At 50.1% G+C, this 17,250-nt stretch overlaps 1 protein-coding gene across 8 annotated transcripts in view; it reads left to right on the forward strand.

Annotated features, from left to right (window-relative positions):
- Positions 1 to 17,250, forward strand: part of TANC2 (tetratricopeptide repeat, ankyrin repeat and coiled-coil containing 2) — a 122,123-nt gene that overhangs the window by 49,762 nt on the left and 55,111 nt on the right. For all 8 annotated transcript variants that reach the window (XM_065039142.1, XM_065039144.1, XM_065039145.1 and 5 more), the window contains 3 exons: positions 833 to 943; positions 12,183 to 12,331; positions 16,739 to 16,925. In XM_065039142.1, coding sequence (XP_064895214.1) covers positions 833 to 943; positions 12,183 to 12,331; positions 16,739 to 16,925 — 447 coding nt within the window. The remainder of the gene's footprint in view (positions 1 to 832; positions 944 to 12,182; positions 12,332 to 16,738; positions 16,926 to 17,250) is intronic.

Genomic DNA, 17,250 nt, shown 5'->3' on the forward strand with positions numbered 1-17,250 from the left:
CACTGGAACGGGCATGCGAGCTTAACTTGGAAATGTAACATAATAATCTCTCCATATAACGTATTCACTAGTCCTATTTCTCTGGTCTGGCACGAATATCTGGTGAAAAACTTTGATGAATAAAAGTGTTTTAGTGATTGTTTGATGGCAAACAACTGCTGCACGATACTTCGTGGCTGTTAGAATTCAGGCTGCTAAACCCCATGGAAAAATCCCGTTTTCCAGCACCGGGAGTCAACGCTGCGTGTTACGACCGTTTTACCTTTTCCCTCCTCTTTGTTTAAGCCTCTCGAGTCTTTGTGGGCTTTGCAGGATAAGAGCGGGGTGCTGGTGCTTTGTCTTGGGCAGCTTTGCTCTGATCTCTCCTGTTCAGCACCAGATCTGTTGGGTCAGACATTGGGAATGGTTTGAAATTGAGCTTTGCTGTTCAGAGGAAACAATTACCGAATGCAGAATTTGTGTGTTCCGTTTAGATATTTATAGTTAAGTATCTTAACACCAATGGGCTCTGCGTGTCTCTGTGATCTTCGCTTTTCTGTGTTCACCGAATCCAGGCCCATTTGCTTCCTATAAGAAATTTATTTAATAAAGTAGAAAAACAAGGAAGCGTTTAAGAGTATCAGGAATGTGCCTCAGTGCTCACGCACTTGAAAGTAAGACTGTTGGGTTTGGAGCTCTAACAAGAGCCATCTCCTTTGTAAAGAATGCAGATAAGTTTTTTCTCCGGGGGTAACCTGATATGAGTCTGACAGTGTCGTTTAGTTAAGTGCTTCCATCTGTTGCGGGCTCTTTCCGTACTCATGACCTCTCTCTCTCTCCCCCTTCTCCGCAGCCCCTCTGAGGAAAGCGAAGTTTGTGGAGAGCCCTCGCATCCCCGAGTCCGAGCTGGGCTCCCCGACGCTTCCTGCGGCGCCGAAACTGGACGTGGACGCGTTCTGCCCCGGTGAGTGGTGCCGCGGCGCCGTCCTTCCTAACTGCGGGAGCGCTCCTTTGTCCGCGGCTCGACTGGAGCCTCCCTGCGAGTTTCATTGACTGGGAGCATTGGTTCTAATGGGTGTGTGTGTTACTGCAGTTGTGTGTGTGTTCCGGGCCGCGTGCTGCTCCCCCCTCGGGGTAGTTTAGAGGAGATAAAAACGATCCCCTAAACATACTACTTGAACTTTAATTGTTAATCCTGAGAGGCTGGAATGAAGCCGTATTTCAGAAATATCAACCAGCGCAAAACTAGAGGATCTTGTTTACCCGCATCCAAGAATATGTGTATATTTTTTTGAATTAACGATAGCTTCGAATTTGTAGTAATTGTTCTTAAAAGTAAACATCTTGCCATGTTGAAACATCAATAGAAGCGGGTCCTGTCCCTCCCTGGCTTAACCCCGTGGGTGTCGAGCGCTCAGGCCGTGTGTGGATCTCTCGTGCGACGTGTGAACATCCTTCAGTCTCTATAGAACCGCATCCCCCCAGCTCCGCATCCTTTCCCTGTTCTTCCAAACCCAGGTGTGCCGAGCCGGGGCTGCGGGACCTGCGGGACCTGCAGCCGGCGCCGCCTTGGAGCAGCAGCGTTTCGGTGCTTTTCTCGCTAAATTCTGCAGCTTTTCTCCCCGGGCTTTCCCTGGTTTGTGAATCGAAGGGACTTGTGTTCTGCGTGGGTCTTGCATGGGGTAAAAGGATGTCAAGTGTTTTGAAGTGACGTGTACATAAGTGACGTCTTCCTCTTAAATGCACAGCTACCTTTGGAAAGGTCATATTAATAACTGATCCTCTGGGATCAGGGGGTTGTCTCTGTACGTGCTGAGCTCATAGGGCACTTGAATTGGAGGAATTAATTGAATATTGTCCAGGTTTTGAATGTGGGCTTTTCTTTAGCGTATTGTGTTTGAAAGAGGAGTTGTCTCAGAGAAAACGCAGCCGACGGGCAGTCCCTGTGCCTGGAAGCGCCTCCTCCGAGGCCGCGGGCGCTGTGAAAAGCGCTCCTTCTTTCTCAGCCATCAGGAATTACGATTTTGCTGTTGCAGCCCTTTCTTGTTCTCACTAAATAGCTTCTCCTGTCATGTCTGTAATTGTTAATGATTATAAACTTCTTATGACTGCATCCACAGAGAATTAGAATTGAATTGTAAATTGGGCTTAAAAAGCATCAGTTCCTCATTCCGGTGTCCCCCGTGCGGCGTGTTGGAAGGGCAGCACTCGTGCCGGGCCAGGAGCGCGCTCGGACCACGGGATCCGCGCCGCTTTTCAGTTTATTCTCTTATTTTGCATTCTGCTTTCCTGCTCTTGCTGCTAGCGTAGAGATGAGAAAGGAGAAGTGGAGCTTCCTCCTGCCCTGAAGCAGCATTAGAGAAACATGAAGCATCCTTAAGGAAGGGAATAAAGGTTCTTTACTCCAAGTGGAGTAAAGGTAGAAGCTTCAGCTCTGGGGTCTCAGGTTGTTGAACCGTGGGTGCCAGGGCAGCTCCACCTGCCTGGATTGATGGTTTTGCTATGAAAACGGTGATAACACGGAGGCTTTGCTGAGCTGAAGGAGCTCGGGAGATGAGACGGTGGAGAAGGCTGGTGGTGGGGAGGGACCCTTGTATGAAGAATCACAGGACGGCCGGGTTGGAAGGGACCTCTGGAGATCATCCGGTCCAGAAGAAAAGATCCGGACAGCCCATAGGGACCCACGGGCTTTGAGCCTGGGTGTGACATCCATCTCCTGGATCCGGGTCCCGCTCCAGACTGTGGCAGATCCCGCAGGCGCTGCAGTCAGTTTTCCAAGGCAATACAGCTCCTTTCCTCACTCTTAGGCTTGTTGTAACCCTCTTGTAAATGTGTGCGTCCTGTGGAGGATGGTAACACGCAGCGTTGGATCTCCAGTGTCTCTGGGAATGATGATATGAGCTGAAAGAATTACAAATAAGGCTGAAGCTATATTAGAGCCTTGCAATTGAGTGGAGGTGGAGCGGTTTGTAAAGTGATCCCTAACAAGTAATATAATTAATTATACACTTAAACACAGTTTAAAACACTAAATAGCAGCGAGGAGAGAGCATTATCTCCTTTGCCTATAGAAATGATTATTTCAGTTTGAGGTGCCGGGAGATGAAGTTTCGCTCAATGCCCAACCACGTGTTTTAAGGCTCCGGGCAGCGCTGAGCGCGTTCGGGACGGGGTTTCCTGAGACCCAACTCCTTGTCGCTGCGACGTCTCGCCGGGTGAATCCACGCAACACTGAGCGGGCAGAAAGGAGAGACGGGTGACCGGTTTGAGGGACGTTCTGGTAGGAGGAGCACAGTAGAGCTTTGGGATTGATATATATTTTTTAAACCATTCTTTGTTTTGCTAAAAAGGCCGTTCCGTTCTGTGAGATGAATCTGTTTAAGCAAAAGCAGAAATTGGCCCGTGTTTTATAGTTGTTGTGTCTAAGATGGTGACAATGCTGTTGTTTGTGACTTTGAGAAAGCCGTTTCTGTCCGAGGTCCATTTCTGTGGAAGGTTTTGTGGCTGCGGTGGCCATTCCGAGTTGATCAGGTGTTGCCCTTGCGGTGCGTGCGGCAGGGGAGTTATTGCGCGTTCCTTGACGTGGCGGTGGCTTCACAAGGAGATTCTCAAAGGGGCTGGATCCATCCTCCCTGTCCCTTTTCCTGCAGATGCTGGTTGGTGGAGACGTTTGCATCTTCCTTCTTGTCAGCCTCTGTAGGACAGCGGGACAACCCGGGATGGAGTCGTAGAATCATTTCGGTTGGAACAGACCCTGGGGATCATTGAGTCCAGCCAGAACCCAACTGAGACGCCATGGCCATCATCGCTGTTCTGGTGCAATAATGTGGAAGAGCAGGAGTTGACCTTCAAACCTCTGCTCTTCAACTGTTAAACCTGCTCTGTAATGTTCTGGGGATTCACAGTTTCATGTGCAATGTGTATTTCTCCAGGTCTATCACAGCTCACTCCTTGGGCCCGGCGACGCTGCTCGTGTAGCGAGGCCTGTCCTGGCTTCTTGGTTCCGCTCAGTTCTGTGTCACCAGCGCATCTTTCTCTGAACCGCTTTTCACTTTTAGCGTGGTAGCTGAAACATATTTTGACTTGTGAGTGCTCAGGAAACCTCCTGGAAACAGCCTGAGATGGATGGTGCCTTCAGGTGATCGCCTTTTGTCTTAGACCAGCGTATGCAGTTGCATTTTGCGTGATTTATGACCTCGTCGTTCTGTTTCAAAGGCTAAGTGCGTTATGACGTTATCTTTAATTTGATTAAATTCTTCTTCAGAAATGTTGGGGCACAAATCTGAAGTGTCTGGTCAGGGGATGGTGCTTGTTCTACGTTAGGCTGGCAGGCGTCTGTTTCCATCCCTAATCGAGTTTGGTACCACTGTGGACGGCCTTACCGTCACAGCATCCTTTATGTTCAGCTTATCGCTCCTTTTTCTTATTCTTTGGTTAGAGAATCGTTGAGCTTGGCATGTGCTTGCTGCCGCTTCTTTCTTCTCATCATGTACAACATGTATTTTTCATTTTACACAAACCACACGCTTCACTTAAACACAACAAAACATTCCTCAGGTGTTAAAAATGCCCTTTGACGGGGAATGCGCGGAACAGCATCGCACTCTGAGTTATCAGGGTGAAAATATAGGCAATGAGCCAAAAAACGACCCCACAAAACCCCAAACGAATTCAGCCAGCAGGACCCTTGTCCAGCCTCTGTCACGCTGGACGGGGCGAATGGGGAGGGAGGCAAAGGAGCAGTCAAACCATCCATGGCCTGACGGACGCTCTGACTGTAGGATCTTGCGGCTGTCCCGCATTAGCAAGCCCACTGACCTGAAGGGAATGGGAAATCGTTGTGATCGGCCCTAATTGCAGACAAGTCATGGCAGTCGGGTACGCTGGTTGCTATGGAAGCGATTGACTTCCCTCCCGCTTCTCTTGGGAGGTCAGTGCTGGTTCCTTCTGCTGTATCGAGGGGTGGAAACAGCTTTGGGATGAATTGCTGCATCAGCCGTCCAAACTTAACCCTTGAAAGTAAAACAAAAAAACCTGCACTGTAATCTGAAATTCTGCTTCCGTGAGGGTGTTCTTAGACCTTGGGAAGTGTCTCTCTGGTTGGGATTGGCCATAAACCACTTGCCGTTAGGTGTAGTTGGGTTTGCTGCAAACTGCATGGGTCTGGATTTACAGTTAGTGTTTATTGAAGCTTTTTGTCAAACGGGAGGCGCTCAGGAGAAGAACTGAAGATAACAGGAGTTCCACGTGCTTTAACTGCTAAGTCATTTCAGATCACGTCGTGTTCCTGAGTTCCCTGATGTGATCTATTAGTGAGCAACTTCCCTTTACAACCCACGTTTGAGTTTTGTCCGTCGGCCGGGGGGAGCGGGGAAGGAGAGAAGAGGCTTCAAATGATCCAAATTCTGCTGCTGTGGAAAACTGCCCAACTTGAAAGTGTTTTTGTTGCTGTCATGACACATCGCCCAGATGGGCCCTGGAGCGCGGTTCACATCAGATCTTGAGCAGCAGAACTTCCCGCAGTTTAGCACCTTTGGCTGCTCATCCGTGTCATCAGCAAACTTGCTGATAGTCCCTCTATTCGCTCGTCCAAATCATTGATGAATATACTGAATAATCCCGGCCCCAGCACTGCCCCTGAGGCACTGCACTGGGTACAGGCCTCAACTGGACTCTGCCCATTGACCACGACTCTCTGGCTTCTTCCCTTCAGCCAGTTCACAGTCACCTCACTCCCCGCTCATCCAGACCGCACTCCCTCAGTTCAGTGTGAGGATGCTGTGGAGACTGTGTCAGATGCCTCACTCAAGTCAAGGGAGATCAGGTCCACCGCTCTGTCATCATCCATCCATCTTATGTCCTCATCAAAGTCAATGAGGTTGGCCAAGCACGACTTCCCCTTGGTGAAGCCACGTTGACTGCCCCTAATGACCCTCTTCTCCCTGATGTGCCTTGAGATGGCACCAAGGAGAAGTCGTTCCATCAGTTTCCCAGGATGGAGGTGAGGCTGACCGGTCTGGAGTTCCCCGGGTCCTCCTTCCTGCCCTTTCTGAAGCCTGCAGTGCCATTTGCTGTCCTCCAGTCCTCGGGCACCTCTCCCGTTTCCCAAGACTTGGCAAAGATGATGGAGAGCGGTCCAGCCATGACCTCAGCCAGCTCCCTCAGCACCCGCGGGTGCATCCCATCCAGACCCATGGATTTGTGGTGTCCAGATTGCCTGACTGCTCCCTATCCCAGTCCTCACCAGCCCAGGCAAACTGCTCCACTGTCCTGCCCTCCTCTGGGGCCTAATGGATCCGTAAAACAAAATTACCCATTAGGATGGGACACAGACATGGCTTGTAATGAAATATGAGTCACCGTATCATTCCCCAGACTCACTGGACTGGGGACAGATAACTTAGAATTTCAGTCTAAAGCGAATTCAGTTCTGGCTTAGATAACAGGACGTTGATTGATCTCTAGCCTAACGTATTTTGCGAAGGTACAAAGTATCCTGTCTCGGACCAAGAAATCATTCATCTGGAGAAGCTGGAATGGAATTTTTTTTGCCCTGCAGGTAACAGGTAACAAATCTGTCTCCGTGCTCGCCTTCTGCTTAACTTCTTTTGGACTATTTATTATCCTGGGTCATCAAAGGCATCTGCTGCCAGAGTCGTCCTGCCAAATTCTTCAGCCGTTTCTGCAGCTCCAGGGTCTGGATTTACTGCTGACAGAAGAGGTGAAATGTGCCTTTTGAACTCCCAGCGGTGCATTTGGCCGCTGAACACACTGGTGTGTCTCAATGTCTTCATGAAGGAGCTCTGGTCTGCGGTTGTGTCTTACAATTATAAATTGGAGCCCAAACCAAGTCACTGTCCCCAGAGCTTAATTTCTTTGGGAGAAAAGACCCTTCGATAACTCCGCTTTGGGGAGGACGCTACCTGTCCAATTAGAGTCTGGAAGTCATTTCAGCTGTTGCTCATCGGGTTGTAATTCTTCAGTCTTCCACCTCAGTCCTGGAGCTATTGATTTCTGTAGGGGTTCTTTAGGCTCAGTTTAATCTGTGGTTAGTCTTTGCCTTAGGTTTATGCCTGTCCTAAGTGGAAATACCGGGATGCTGAGGCAAGAAGAGACCAGATGATGGTCGCCGGGGTCTTTGCCGTGATTGTGCCCGTTTGCCTTCCCTTTTTCCTTCTGGCGCAGCTGTTTGTTCCCAAATCCGTTGCAGTCTAGCGAAGGGGTCAGTCACTCCGCTTACTTTTTTCCTGTAATATTTTGAGATACTATGATTTTGTTTGGACTCTTTAGGGAGACAAACCCTCAATACTCCTTCCACCAGCTCGAACAGCAGACGGAGGGGCAGTTGCAACTGCAGAAAACCGCTCCGTTCTCTTCTAAGCCCGGTTTCCGTGTCTTAACGCGTACGTGAGGCCAATGGATGCTTTGTTTTCCCTTTTTTGTCCTGTGCAAACAGCACTGGAACTTCAGTGATGCTATGGAGAGCTTCTCATAGGTGAAAATATGCGAGCACACCATTGCTCCTGCTCTCCATCAGTTGCCTTGACTTCCTCGCCCTCCTCACACCGCAGCACAAGCGCCTCTTTATTCTCACTCTCTCCCTCGCTGTCATTTGGGTTGACCATCGGTATTTGCTCCCCCCGTCCTGTCTGTGCCTCTCTGGTGGGCAGCGCAGCTGCCCTTGGCCGCTGAAGAAAGGAGGTGGATTTGCTCGTAACCTCCTGCAACACAGTCCGTTTATACGGCGGAATTTGCGACATTTATGTCACTAGTTCTTTGACCTCCTAATCGCTTGAAAAGTCATTACTTTGGATCCAAACACGACAACTCTGTCCGGCTGCCAGGGCGGCCAGAAAGCCTGGAAAGTTCTCCGTTACATTCCTGGTCGCTTCCAGAGTCGCCTGCAGCAGTCTCACGGTCGGCCGTGTGAGTACTGCAGGTGCTGGAGCTCCCGCGTTTCCGCTCAATACCGCGTTACCCGTGGATAGTTCAGTTCGCGGTTCCATTAAGATCACACCCGGTCCTTTTGCACCGGATGGTGTGAACACGCTGTCTCAGCTTCACGGGATTCTTTTATATATATGAATTCATTTATGACATGGAATCATGCAGTAATGCTGCATGCTTGACGTTCTAATAACTGGTAAGGAGATTATTGCAGCTGTGGACTAATTTTTATATCAAAATGGTACTTTTGATGTTTTACTTGGGTATCTAATGGCAGTAGGTTTTAGAGATTGCTGTCGATGGGTAGATATAAAGGTCGTCGTTTAGTCGGATTTGCTGTTAACAACATTATCCCGAGGCTGTGCCAATAGATTCGGATACAGGAGCGACGAGGCTGTGTGATGAGCCAGCTGCCGCGTCTCGTGTCCTCCCGGCTCTGGACGGGCGTGACTCAGAAAGCGCGGTTGAGGGGTTCGCATCAGGTTTCTGGTGTGAAAACCGGCGAGAGGGAGAGGAGGGACCGTGAGAGGTTTTGGGAAGCGTTGGCTGAACTGAAGCGGTTTGTGTGGACGTGATGTGACGCGGCCAGTGTAGCAGAATACACGTGCAAAATGCTCTTTCAGCACCATTAAGACTGCAGGCTCCGATTTACCATTCCCAGCGTTCTTCTGCTCTGACAGGTAAAAACACCAGGTAACCCAACACGTGTAGTTTTTCCATCTGAAACGACACCCCGTTTCACATCTCTGTGGGAGCTGTTATTTGTTATTTTGTGTAGTCTTTAGACTGCTATTCTTTTTCACCTTTAGAAGATACCTCTATGTGTAGCTCATTACAAAGGAATCTGAGTATCTTCCTTTCGAGTCCACGTGTGTTCGCAGTGCGCACTAGCGCTGGTCGCTCACATTGTTCTTACCATAAAACAGTTTAAGAAATCCCTGTGCAGCTTGGACGAGTCACCTCTCCTTCCAAGCAGGGTACAGCCTGGGGGGCTCCCCTGCTCTCATCTCCATGGCTTGTTATTTATGTCATTAGAAATAAGCAGTTCACTGAGCGTGTTTGTGCTCTGCGGGCTTATCTGCGATGGGAGTCCTTGGACTGGTGCAAACATCCACTCAGTCTCTTCTGCTCTCGAAACGCTGACTCCAGGTTTGGAACAAGCACCTTGGCATTCAGCACAACAAACTCCGAGTGGGGAAAGCGCGTTGGGAGCTCTCGGGTCCGCTGGTGCCTGTGCAGAGCTGGGCGGTTTGGCACTGCGTGGTGATGTATTTCATGTATCTGACTGTAGTTTGAGCTGCTGTAGTTGGTTGCAGCCGTAATGTCGAGATACCTAAACGTATCTCAGGCGGGTTCTTGTATCAGCTCTGTGCTCGGGGTTCCCGGTGGGCCGGGGGTGCCGAACGCGCTGACGTGTGTGGAAAATTTGGCAGCGGCAGCAACTGGATGGGGGGAAAAGTAAAAACGTATGCCCTTTCATTGAACTCAGAAAATACGAGATCTTCCTGCCAGCTTTGGAAGGCAAGTTACAGCTTTTGTCCGTAATGCCCTTTCACACGCGTCCCGGAGCCGTTCTGTCTCTTCTTTGACGCTCGATTAAATGACTGCGCTTTCTTCTAAAGACCTAAAACCAAGCGAGGGAATAGTCCTGCGCAATAGCGTTAGGCTTCAGTTATCTGTCCTTCGAAAGCTCGTTATAATAAAAGAGTTGATAGTTCTACGCTAAATGCAGTGTTCCTGGAGCTGTCGGTACCTTGGGCCATGAGCAGCATCTCGCAGGTGGATCAGGGCTGTTGTCACATCCAACAGTTATCATCCTCTTTATCTTCGATGCTCCTACAGAGTGACCTGCGATAAGCCCGTAATTGTATTTACTTTACAGGTGAGAAACACCTTTGTGGCTCTTGGAGATGCTTGAGGGGAGGTTTGAGGGCGAGGTTAAGCCTTCAAGGGGCAGGTTGTTCGCTTGATTTAGGAGCAGTTCCTAATGCTGAACCAAATTCTTAATAAACTTTAAAGAGTTATTAACGGAGCCGTATCTTAGATATGGGTATCTAGGATAAATTCTGAAAGTCTACTTTTAAAAAAATAGCCTCGGAAATAAGTTCCTATATAGTTTTCATGTAACTAAAGGTGTCTGCTCCGGATCTGACTCCTGGAGCCAGTAGGTGCCCCCAGGTTGAACGTGGATGGTCAGCAGCTCAGAAAATGGGGCCATCCATCTAAATTTGTCTCTATCTTAAATGTCTCCTGTTCACATCAGCATTGTCTGCCGCAGCACAAGAGGGATGCAGTAGCTTAGCGTCTGTTACCGTACCGTGTGATCCGTTTCCTCGCGGCCAGTGGCGGGTGAGGACGCCCCAGGCGCCCGTCTCCCGGAGCTGGTGGCGCTCGCGGGTGCAGACGCGGTGGTGTGTGAGGTGCTTGGGGGTTTTTCATTTGCAGCAGTACAGGTGGGACCCCAAGAAACCGCTCTGAGCTTCCGTGAGATGTGCATCCGGAGTTTCAGTGGGAATTTCTGGAAGCAGCTGCTCTTTACGGATCCCAGATTTTGTGATTTGTGCCTTTCGGTTACAGTGATCAAAAAACAATATTGAAAGGAACCTGTTTTGGCTGTGGCTTCGGGCTGAGTGCTGGAGCACCCCGAGCCAGCACAGCGCTGGGAGATGGAGATGGGCTCTTTTCCAGATTGTACATTATCGGATGAATAATTAACTCTAGTCTAATTTCAAATCCTAATTAGTCTCAGACAACTGCATGAAACACAGTTTTGCTTCAGCGTAACGCGGAAAGAACTTGACCTTCAGGCTTTAGTAGTCCTGCTGAGCAGGGAAGAACTTGACTTTCAGAACCCCACTCGCCTTCGTGATGCTGAGCCAAAAACCTCCACAAGTCTTTGTTATAAAATTAAGAAGACAGGGAAACACCGGTACACGTGCGCAGCCTTTTTCCAGGGTGCATCGCTAGCGGGAAGCTCGTCGCTGCTGTTTTTCCTGCAGATGGTGGAACAAGTAAAGAACAATTTGTCTGGAATGTTGGTTTTGACCCGTTTTATGGAGTCGATGGGGAATTGGCGGGTGGACGTCGCCTTGTGTCCTGGCCCGTACTGCGCCTCCACAGGCACGTTTGGTGTCTGGAGGGCAGCGCCTCTATCCTGTTTCCCCGAAAATAAGACTTACCCCGAAAATAAGCCCTAGCATGATTTTTCAGGATTTTTGAGGGTGCTCGAAACATAAGCCCTACTCCAAAATTAATACATTTCATTTAAAAATTCAATTTAAATAGTGTCCAGGCAGCTATACCTGTAAAGAAGTAAGCATGTTCTGGAGCAAAAATTGTATAAGACCCTGTCTTATTTTTGGGGACACGGGCTGTGTCACCATGAGCGCGGCAGAAGCAGCAGGTGACGGTGGAAGATGCTCGTGGGTTTGGTGTCCCGCTCGGGTCGGCTGCTCCGCGGCCCCCGGGCGCTGTGGGCAGGTGCCCCCTGGGCTCCTCTGCAAATACAGTAACTCGAAGGTGGTTTCTGTGTGGGGGAGGAGAGCGAGCGCTCCCTTCTGCCTTGTCCTGGAAATCCTGTGCTGGTTGCCGCTGGTTCTGCTGGTGCGGGTGTGTTTGCACCCATGGGAAGTGCAGAGAATGTAACAAACAATGAGAAGAGATAGGACAGCCGGTGGTAGCTGTATGTGGTTGTTGTAACTCTTTTGTATCTTTTCTTTATAGTCATAGTTCTCATTAAGTGCAGTGTCATAACTTTAAATCTCAGCAACCCTTTTCAAGACCATTTTTGCCTGTCTTCCATGTCCCCATCACACCAAAGGGTTAAGCACTGGCTCTTTATTAGTTATTGACTCAAGCAGTTCTTCAGCTGAGGGGTCTGTCTTGAAGTCAAACCTAGTAACATACCACGGTTAGGAGGGGACAGTCGGGGGCATCTCCTCTCTTTGGGATTGCATGATGAGTTAGAACAACTGTACTGATAACATACACCACGATCTGGACAATTTAATTTAGTATTGTAATTTTTTTTAACTTCTTAATAATTAGTTACATTCATAACTGCTTTTGTGACCCATATTGACAGCTGGAGCGGTGCACAACTTAAAATGAATGACCAGCAAGCAACATTAAACTAGAATAACACGAATAACCTGAAAGCCAGGGCATGGCAGTGGTGTTTTGTTGGTAAAAATGGCTGAGCAGTAGCCAAGGTGAGCAGCTCCTGTCTGAATCTGTTTTACTTTTGTGCTGTGCAGGTGACGCTGAGCAGGAGCTGGGGCCCCCGCCCTCCGTCGATGAGGCAGCGAATACACTCATGACTCGCCTGGGCTTCCTCCTGGGAGAGAAAGTCACGGAGGTTCAGCCGGGGCCGCAGTTCAGCATGGAGGTGCAGGACGAGAACCAGGTACCGCCCCGAAACCCTCCTACAGCCACAACCGCGCGGGTTATCATCCACACACCACGGGAATTCAGTGGAGTAGGACAAGGGCAAGTGCAGAGTCTTGTGTCTGGGCAGGAACAGCCCCAGGTTCCAGTGTAAGTTGGGGTGCCACCCAGTGGTACCTGGGGTGGGTTAGAAGGGGGTGGTCAGTAGGTCCGAGAGGTTCTCCTGCCCCTCTGCTCTGCCCTGGGGAGACCACACCTGGAATATTGTGTCCAGTTGTGGCCCCTCAGTTCCAGCAGGACAGGGAACTGCTGCAGAGAGTCCAGCGCAGCCACCAAGATGCTGAAGGGAGTGGAGCATCTCCCGTGTGAGGAAAGGCTGAGGGAGCTGGGGCTCTGGAGCTGGACAAGAGGAGACTGAGGGGGGACTCATTCCTGGGGATCAATATGGAAAGGGGCAGTGTCAGGAGGATGGAGCCAGGCTCTTCTGGTGACAACCAGGGACAGGACAAGGGGCAATGGGTGCAAACTGGAACACAGGAGGTTCCACTTAAATTTGAGAAGAAACTGGTTCCCGGTGAGGGTGGCAGAGCCTGGCCCAGGCTGCCCAGGGGGTTGTGGAGTCTCCTTCTCTGCAGACATTCCAACCCGCCTGGACACCTTCCTGTGTAACCTCATCTGGGTGTTCCTGCTCCATGGGGGGATTGCACTGGATGAGCTTTCCAGGGCTCTTCAACCCTGGACACTCTGGGATTCTGTGTGAGAGAGCGGTTATTTGCTAATTATACGGCAGCCAAGTGTCTCATAACAGCGAAATGATTGTTATGAGGTAGAAGGTTGTATCTCCTCGTTAAGCGGTGAATCATCATTAGAGCGCAGCAGGACGTGGTTCGGGGCTCAGCTGCCGCCCCGTGAAACAGCTTCTGTTGGTTTTGCGTTGCTGCGAGTGTTGTCGGGAGTGGGCAGCGTTTCTAATCAGATTATAGTGACCAAAATAATCTGTGCTTGATGGCGTCGTCCGTGCAATATTTCCGAAGTGCCATGTTACATAAAGGCTCAGGGTTTCTCCAGGAGGGAGAGGTGAGTACTAATAGCCTGATTTTACACATAGTCACAGTTTTAGCTCGTGTTTGTCGAACAAGGTGATTTGACGCCTGAGAACAGATGTGGAAAGCAACTCATATAACCTTGATTGTGCCGCAGTTTGTCACATCCCCCCCGGCTGGTTCAGAGGCAAAAGAGCAAAAAGCTCAGGGACATGATGTAGATTTTCTGCGAGCTGCCTGAATTTCTTCCTCCTTCCCTCAAACTGGACGATACACCCACTTCCCAAACAAAACTGGGAGACACTTGGTTTGTTTTGGTTTTGCTTGACAGATGGACAGTCCAGGAGAGCAGGAAGCTCAGAATCCCGCCTGTCATTCTCTCCTCTTAACGGAGTCGTCGTGTGACTCAGCGCGAGTCGCCGAGCGTTCAGCGCAAATAATTCAGAGGAGCTGCCTTAAGGTCCCGAATTCCTTAAACGAAGAGCAGCTCTGCGGGGGACAGGCCGACGGGGCTGGGGTGTTCGGCTGCAGGGGGAAGCCCCGGGGAGACCTTAGTGCACCTTTCCAGCCTTAAAAGAGAGACGGGACCGAGTTTTGGGCAGGGCCTGTTGGAACAGGGCAAGCACTGAGCCAGGGGGGTTTTCATCTGCCACATGGCCTGAAGTAGAGAGCCAAGAATTGAGGTTTTATGAAGTTTTTGCCTTTAACACATTCATTAAGCTTTTAAAGCTTTCATTCAAGTTTTTAGCTGAGTTGTGGTGGATTTGAAACGTACTTTAGTATATACATTGTGCTAGAAAATGGGCTTTGAACAGCCACCTGTTTGAACTGAGTGCTTCAAAGCCAAGCAGAGCTTCCTGCTATAAATGGTTCCTTTTGTTGTTGCCTTTTGACAAAAATTAAAATCCCATCTTTTCTCCAAAGCAAAAGATGTCTTTGGAGAATAAATAAAAGAAAAATCTACAGAGAAACAGCAGAGAGTTGTCCTCTAAAATGGATAGATGGATAGATGGATGGATATCTTGGGCCCTGTGCTAATTTCTGCATGAGAAGGTTTTCGGTGGCCTTTGAATGCTGTTCACGCGCTGGCGAAGATAAAGAGCGGCCGCTTCCTCAATTACCGAGTTAATTTTTGTCTGTCTTTGTGAGCGTCCCGTGCGGTCAGCGCCTGCCCGGAGCCGCTGCGGCACCTCATCCTGCTCAGAGCTTCAGCCCGGCGCCGCGGTGCCCAGGGCTTGTTTCCAGGGTCCCCCCAGGAGAACTGGGGGGCTCTGGGCAGCGCCTGACCTCTCCGATCGGGAAGGACTTCTTGCTTCTGCCTGATAGAAAATCTGGAGAGGAGCACGGTCGTCAAAACCTGGACAGGCTGGAGAGCTGGGCAGGGAAAAATGTAATGAAGTAGAACAAGGGCAAGTGTAGAGTCTTGAATCTGGGCAGGAACAGCCCCAGGTTCCAGTGTAAGTTGGGGAATGACCTATTAGAGAGCAGCGTAGGGGAAAGGGACCTGGGGGTGCTGGGGACAGCAGGGTGACCATGAGCCAGCACTGGGCCCTTGTGGCCAGGAAGCCAATGGGACCTGGGGTGGGTTAGAAGGGGGTGGTCAGTAGGTCACAGAGGTTCTAGGGTGGCTCTCCAAGCCCCAGCAGACAGTGCAGCGCTGTCATGGCCCTGGATGCTGTTTGAGCGTCTCTTGTCCAGGCCGAACGCACCTTTTCCATCAGCTTCTTCTCCAGCCATCGGGCACTTTGGTGGCCCCACTGTGACTTTTGTCACCCCCTGTCCATCCACTGCTGGCTGTCTCGGGACAGGAGCTGAGCACTAATCCTGCCCGGCTCTCCTTCCCAAACTGAATTTCTTCAGCTCCCCTACTAAAAGTAGTTTTAGAAGACATCCAGTAACACACTTACGGGATTTTCAAAGATTAATTCTTCCATTAATCATTGATTAATTAAAACTTGATTGAGACTTGGACTACTCGTTTGCAGTTGAATTGAAAAATGAGAACATTTTGCTTGGGTTTAATGTGTTAATTTACACAGCCCGGGCAAAGAAACCGTTCATTGTATCGGAAGCCGGGACTCGGGCGCTGCTTGTTATTCCAGCCGTGCTCTGCCTCCTCAGGCAAGAAGACGATGATTCGCGCTGTCGCCGGCGCTGGAGCTGAAGCGGAGCTGGGAGTGGAGTGTTTCCACTGAAACTGCCCGCTCTGCATCGGCCCGTTGCCTTTCGCTCAGCCGCCTTGTTTTGAATGTGTCAAAGGACATATTCTCTAATCCAGATTGCTGAGGAATTGCGTGTGCTCTGGGCTGTCTCCTTAATCACTCCTTCCGTAACGAGAGATCGCAAAGAACAAATCCTTTTTCTCCTCCGTTTGGGAAACCAGTTTTTAACTGTAGCGGCTGCCGGAGGAGCACAAAGGACAGCGGGACTGTGGCAGAGCAGCTTCATCTTTCAGAGCTTAGTGGAAATGTGACACATGAAACAGCAGCACCGATGATACAGAACGGTCTGTCAATGGAAAGTTATATTTAAACCTTGCACAGAGGAACATTTTTCTATATCAATACACAAATAAAACACGTCAATCAATGCCGGGTGATCTACCGTGTTATTAGTAATTCCCTGTTGCAAGTAGCTTGTTCTTAAGAAGCCGCATTGATAACACTGCAAAGAGCTTACAAGAAGATCACTTTTGGCATTTAATGAAACAACGGTGTTATCGGCTGGAGGGAGGATGAGGGTGCTGTTCTTGCGCTGAATTTTACCTCTGTAATTAATTTAAGATGCCGGTATGGAAGCACAGGTGTGGGGTGCAGGGGGGGCTCCCATTTGCTCCAGCACCGGGATGGTTACGCTCGAGTCAGGGTTTTACAAACCCCCTTTGGTTACTTTGGACAAATTAGATCTTTGCCCAGTAGCTACACATGGGATCTGCCTTCTAATTTAGGAGCCAGTGGATCTTCACGTGTTCTACTTACAGAACTCTGTCCCGGGCGGTTTTTTTCAGCTTCAAGAAGAAAAAGAATTCGATGTCAAACGTGTTGTAATCAGGGGGGAAAGCACATCGGGGGGGGGAATCACACTTGGGGGGAAGCACATCTGGCTGGGGAAGGGCCGTCTCATATCTGGATAAGGGTTTGGAGCTTCCTCTTTGCGAGGGTGTAAAACCGCTGTTGTTTTCCTTGAATGGAGGAAATATTGACAGCGCCAGATAGAAAACTGCAGCCCGCGGAGGTTCCTGAGCAGACAGACCCAGGGGTCTCGGGAGGACTTCAGGATCCGATGCCTTTGCCGAATGGCTTCTCCACGTCCCACCCGCAGCGAACCCCCAAGCTCCAGAAATGCGTTTCCCCGCGGTGAGCGCTGTCGTTGGTGTTTTGCAGAGCTCGGCCGTGACGCAGCGCATCAGCCCCTGCTCCACGCTGACCAGCAGCACGGCCTCGCCGCCCGCCAGCAGCCCCTGCTCCACGCTCCCGCCCGCCGCCGCCGGCGTCACCGCCAAGGATGGCACCTACGGCGCTGTCACCAGCCCCACCTCCACGCTGGAGAGCAGGGACAGTGGCATCATCGGTGAGCTCCTGTTCCTCCTTTCCTTCTCCTCCTTTCCTTCTCCTCCTTTCCTTCTCCTCCTTTCCTTCTCCTCCTTTCCTTCTCCTCCTTTCCTTCTCCTCCTTTCCTTCTCCTCCTTTCCTTCTCCTCCTTTCCTTCTCCTCCTTTCCTTCTCCTCCTTTCCTTCTCCTCCTTTCCTTCTCCTCCTTTCCTTCTCCTCCTTTCCTTCTCCTCGCTCGTCATCAAATGGTTGGACTCCACGAGCTTGAGAGGCTCTTCCAACTGAAATGATTTCTTCTCCTTCTCCTCCTCCTTCTTTCTTCTTCTTCTTTTTCTCCTCTTTCTT

Source organism: Columba livia, chromosome 23 (genome assembly GCF_036013475.1).
Source record: "Columba livia isolate bColLiv1 breed racing homer chromosome 23, bColLiv1.pat.W.v2, whole genome shotgun sequence".
Taxonomy (NCBI): domain Eukaryota; kingdom Metazoa; phylum Chordata; class Aves; order Columbiformes; family Columbidae; genus Columba; species Columba livia.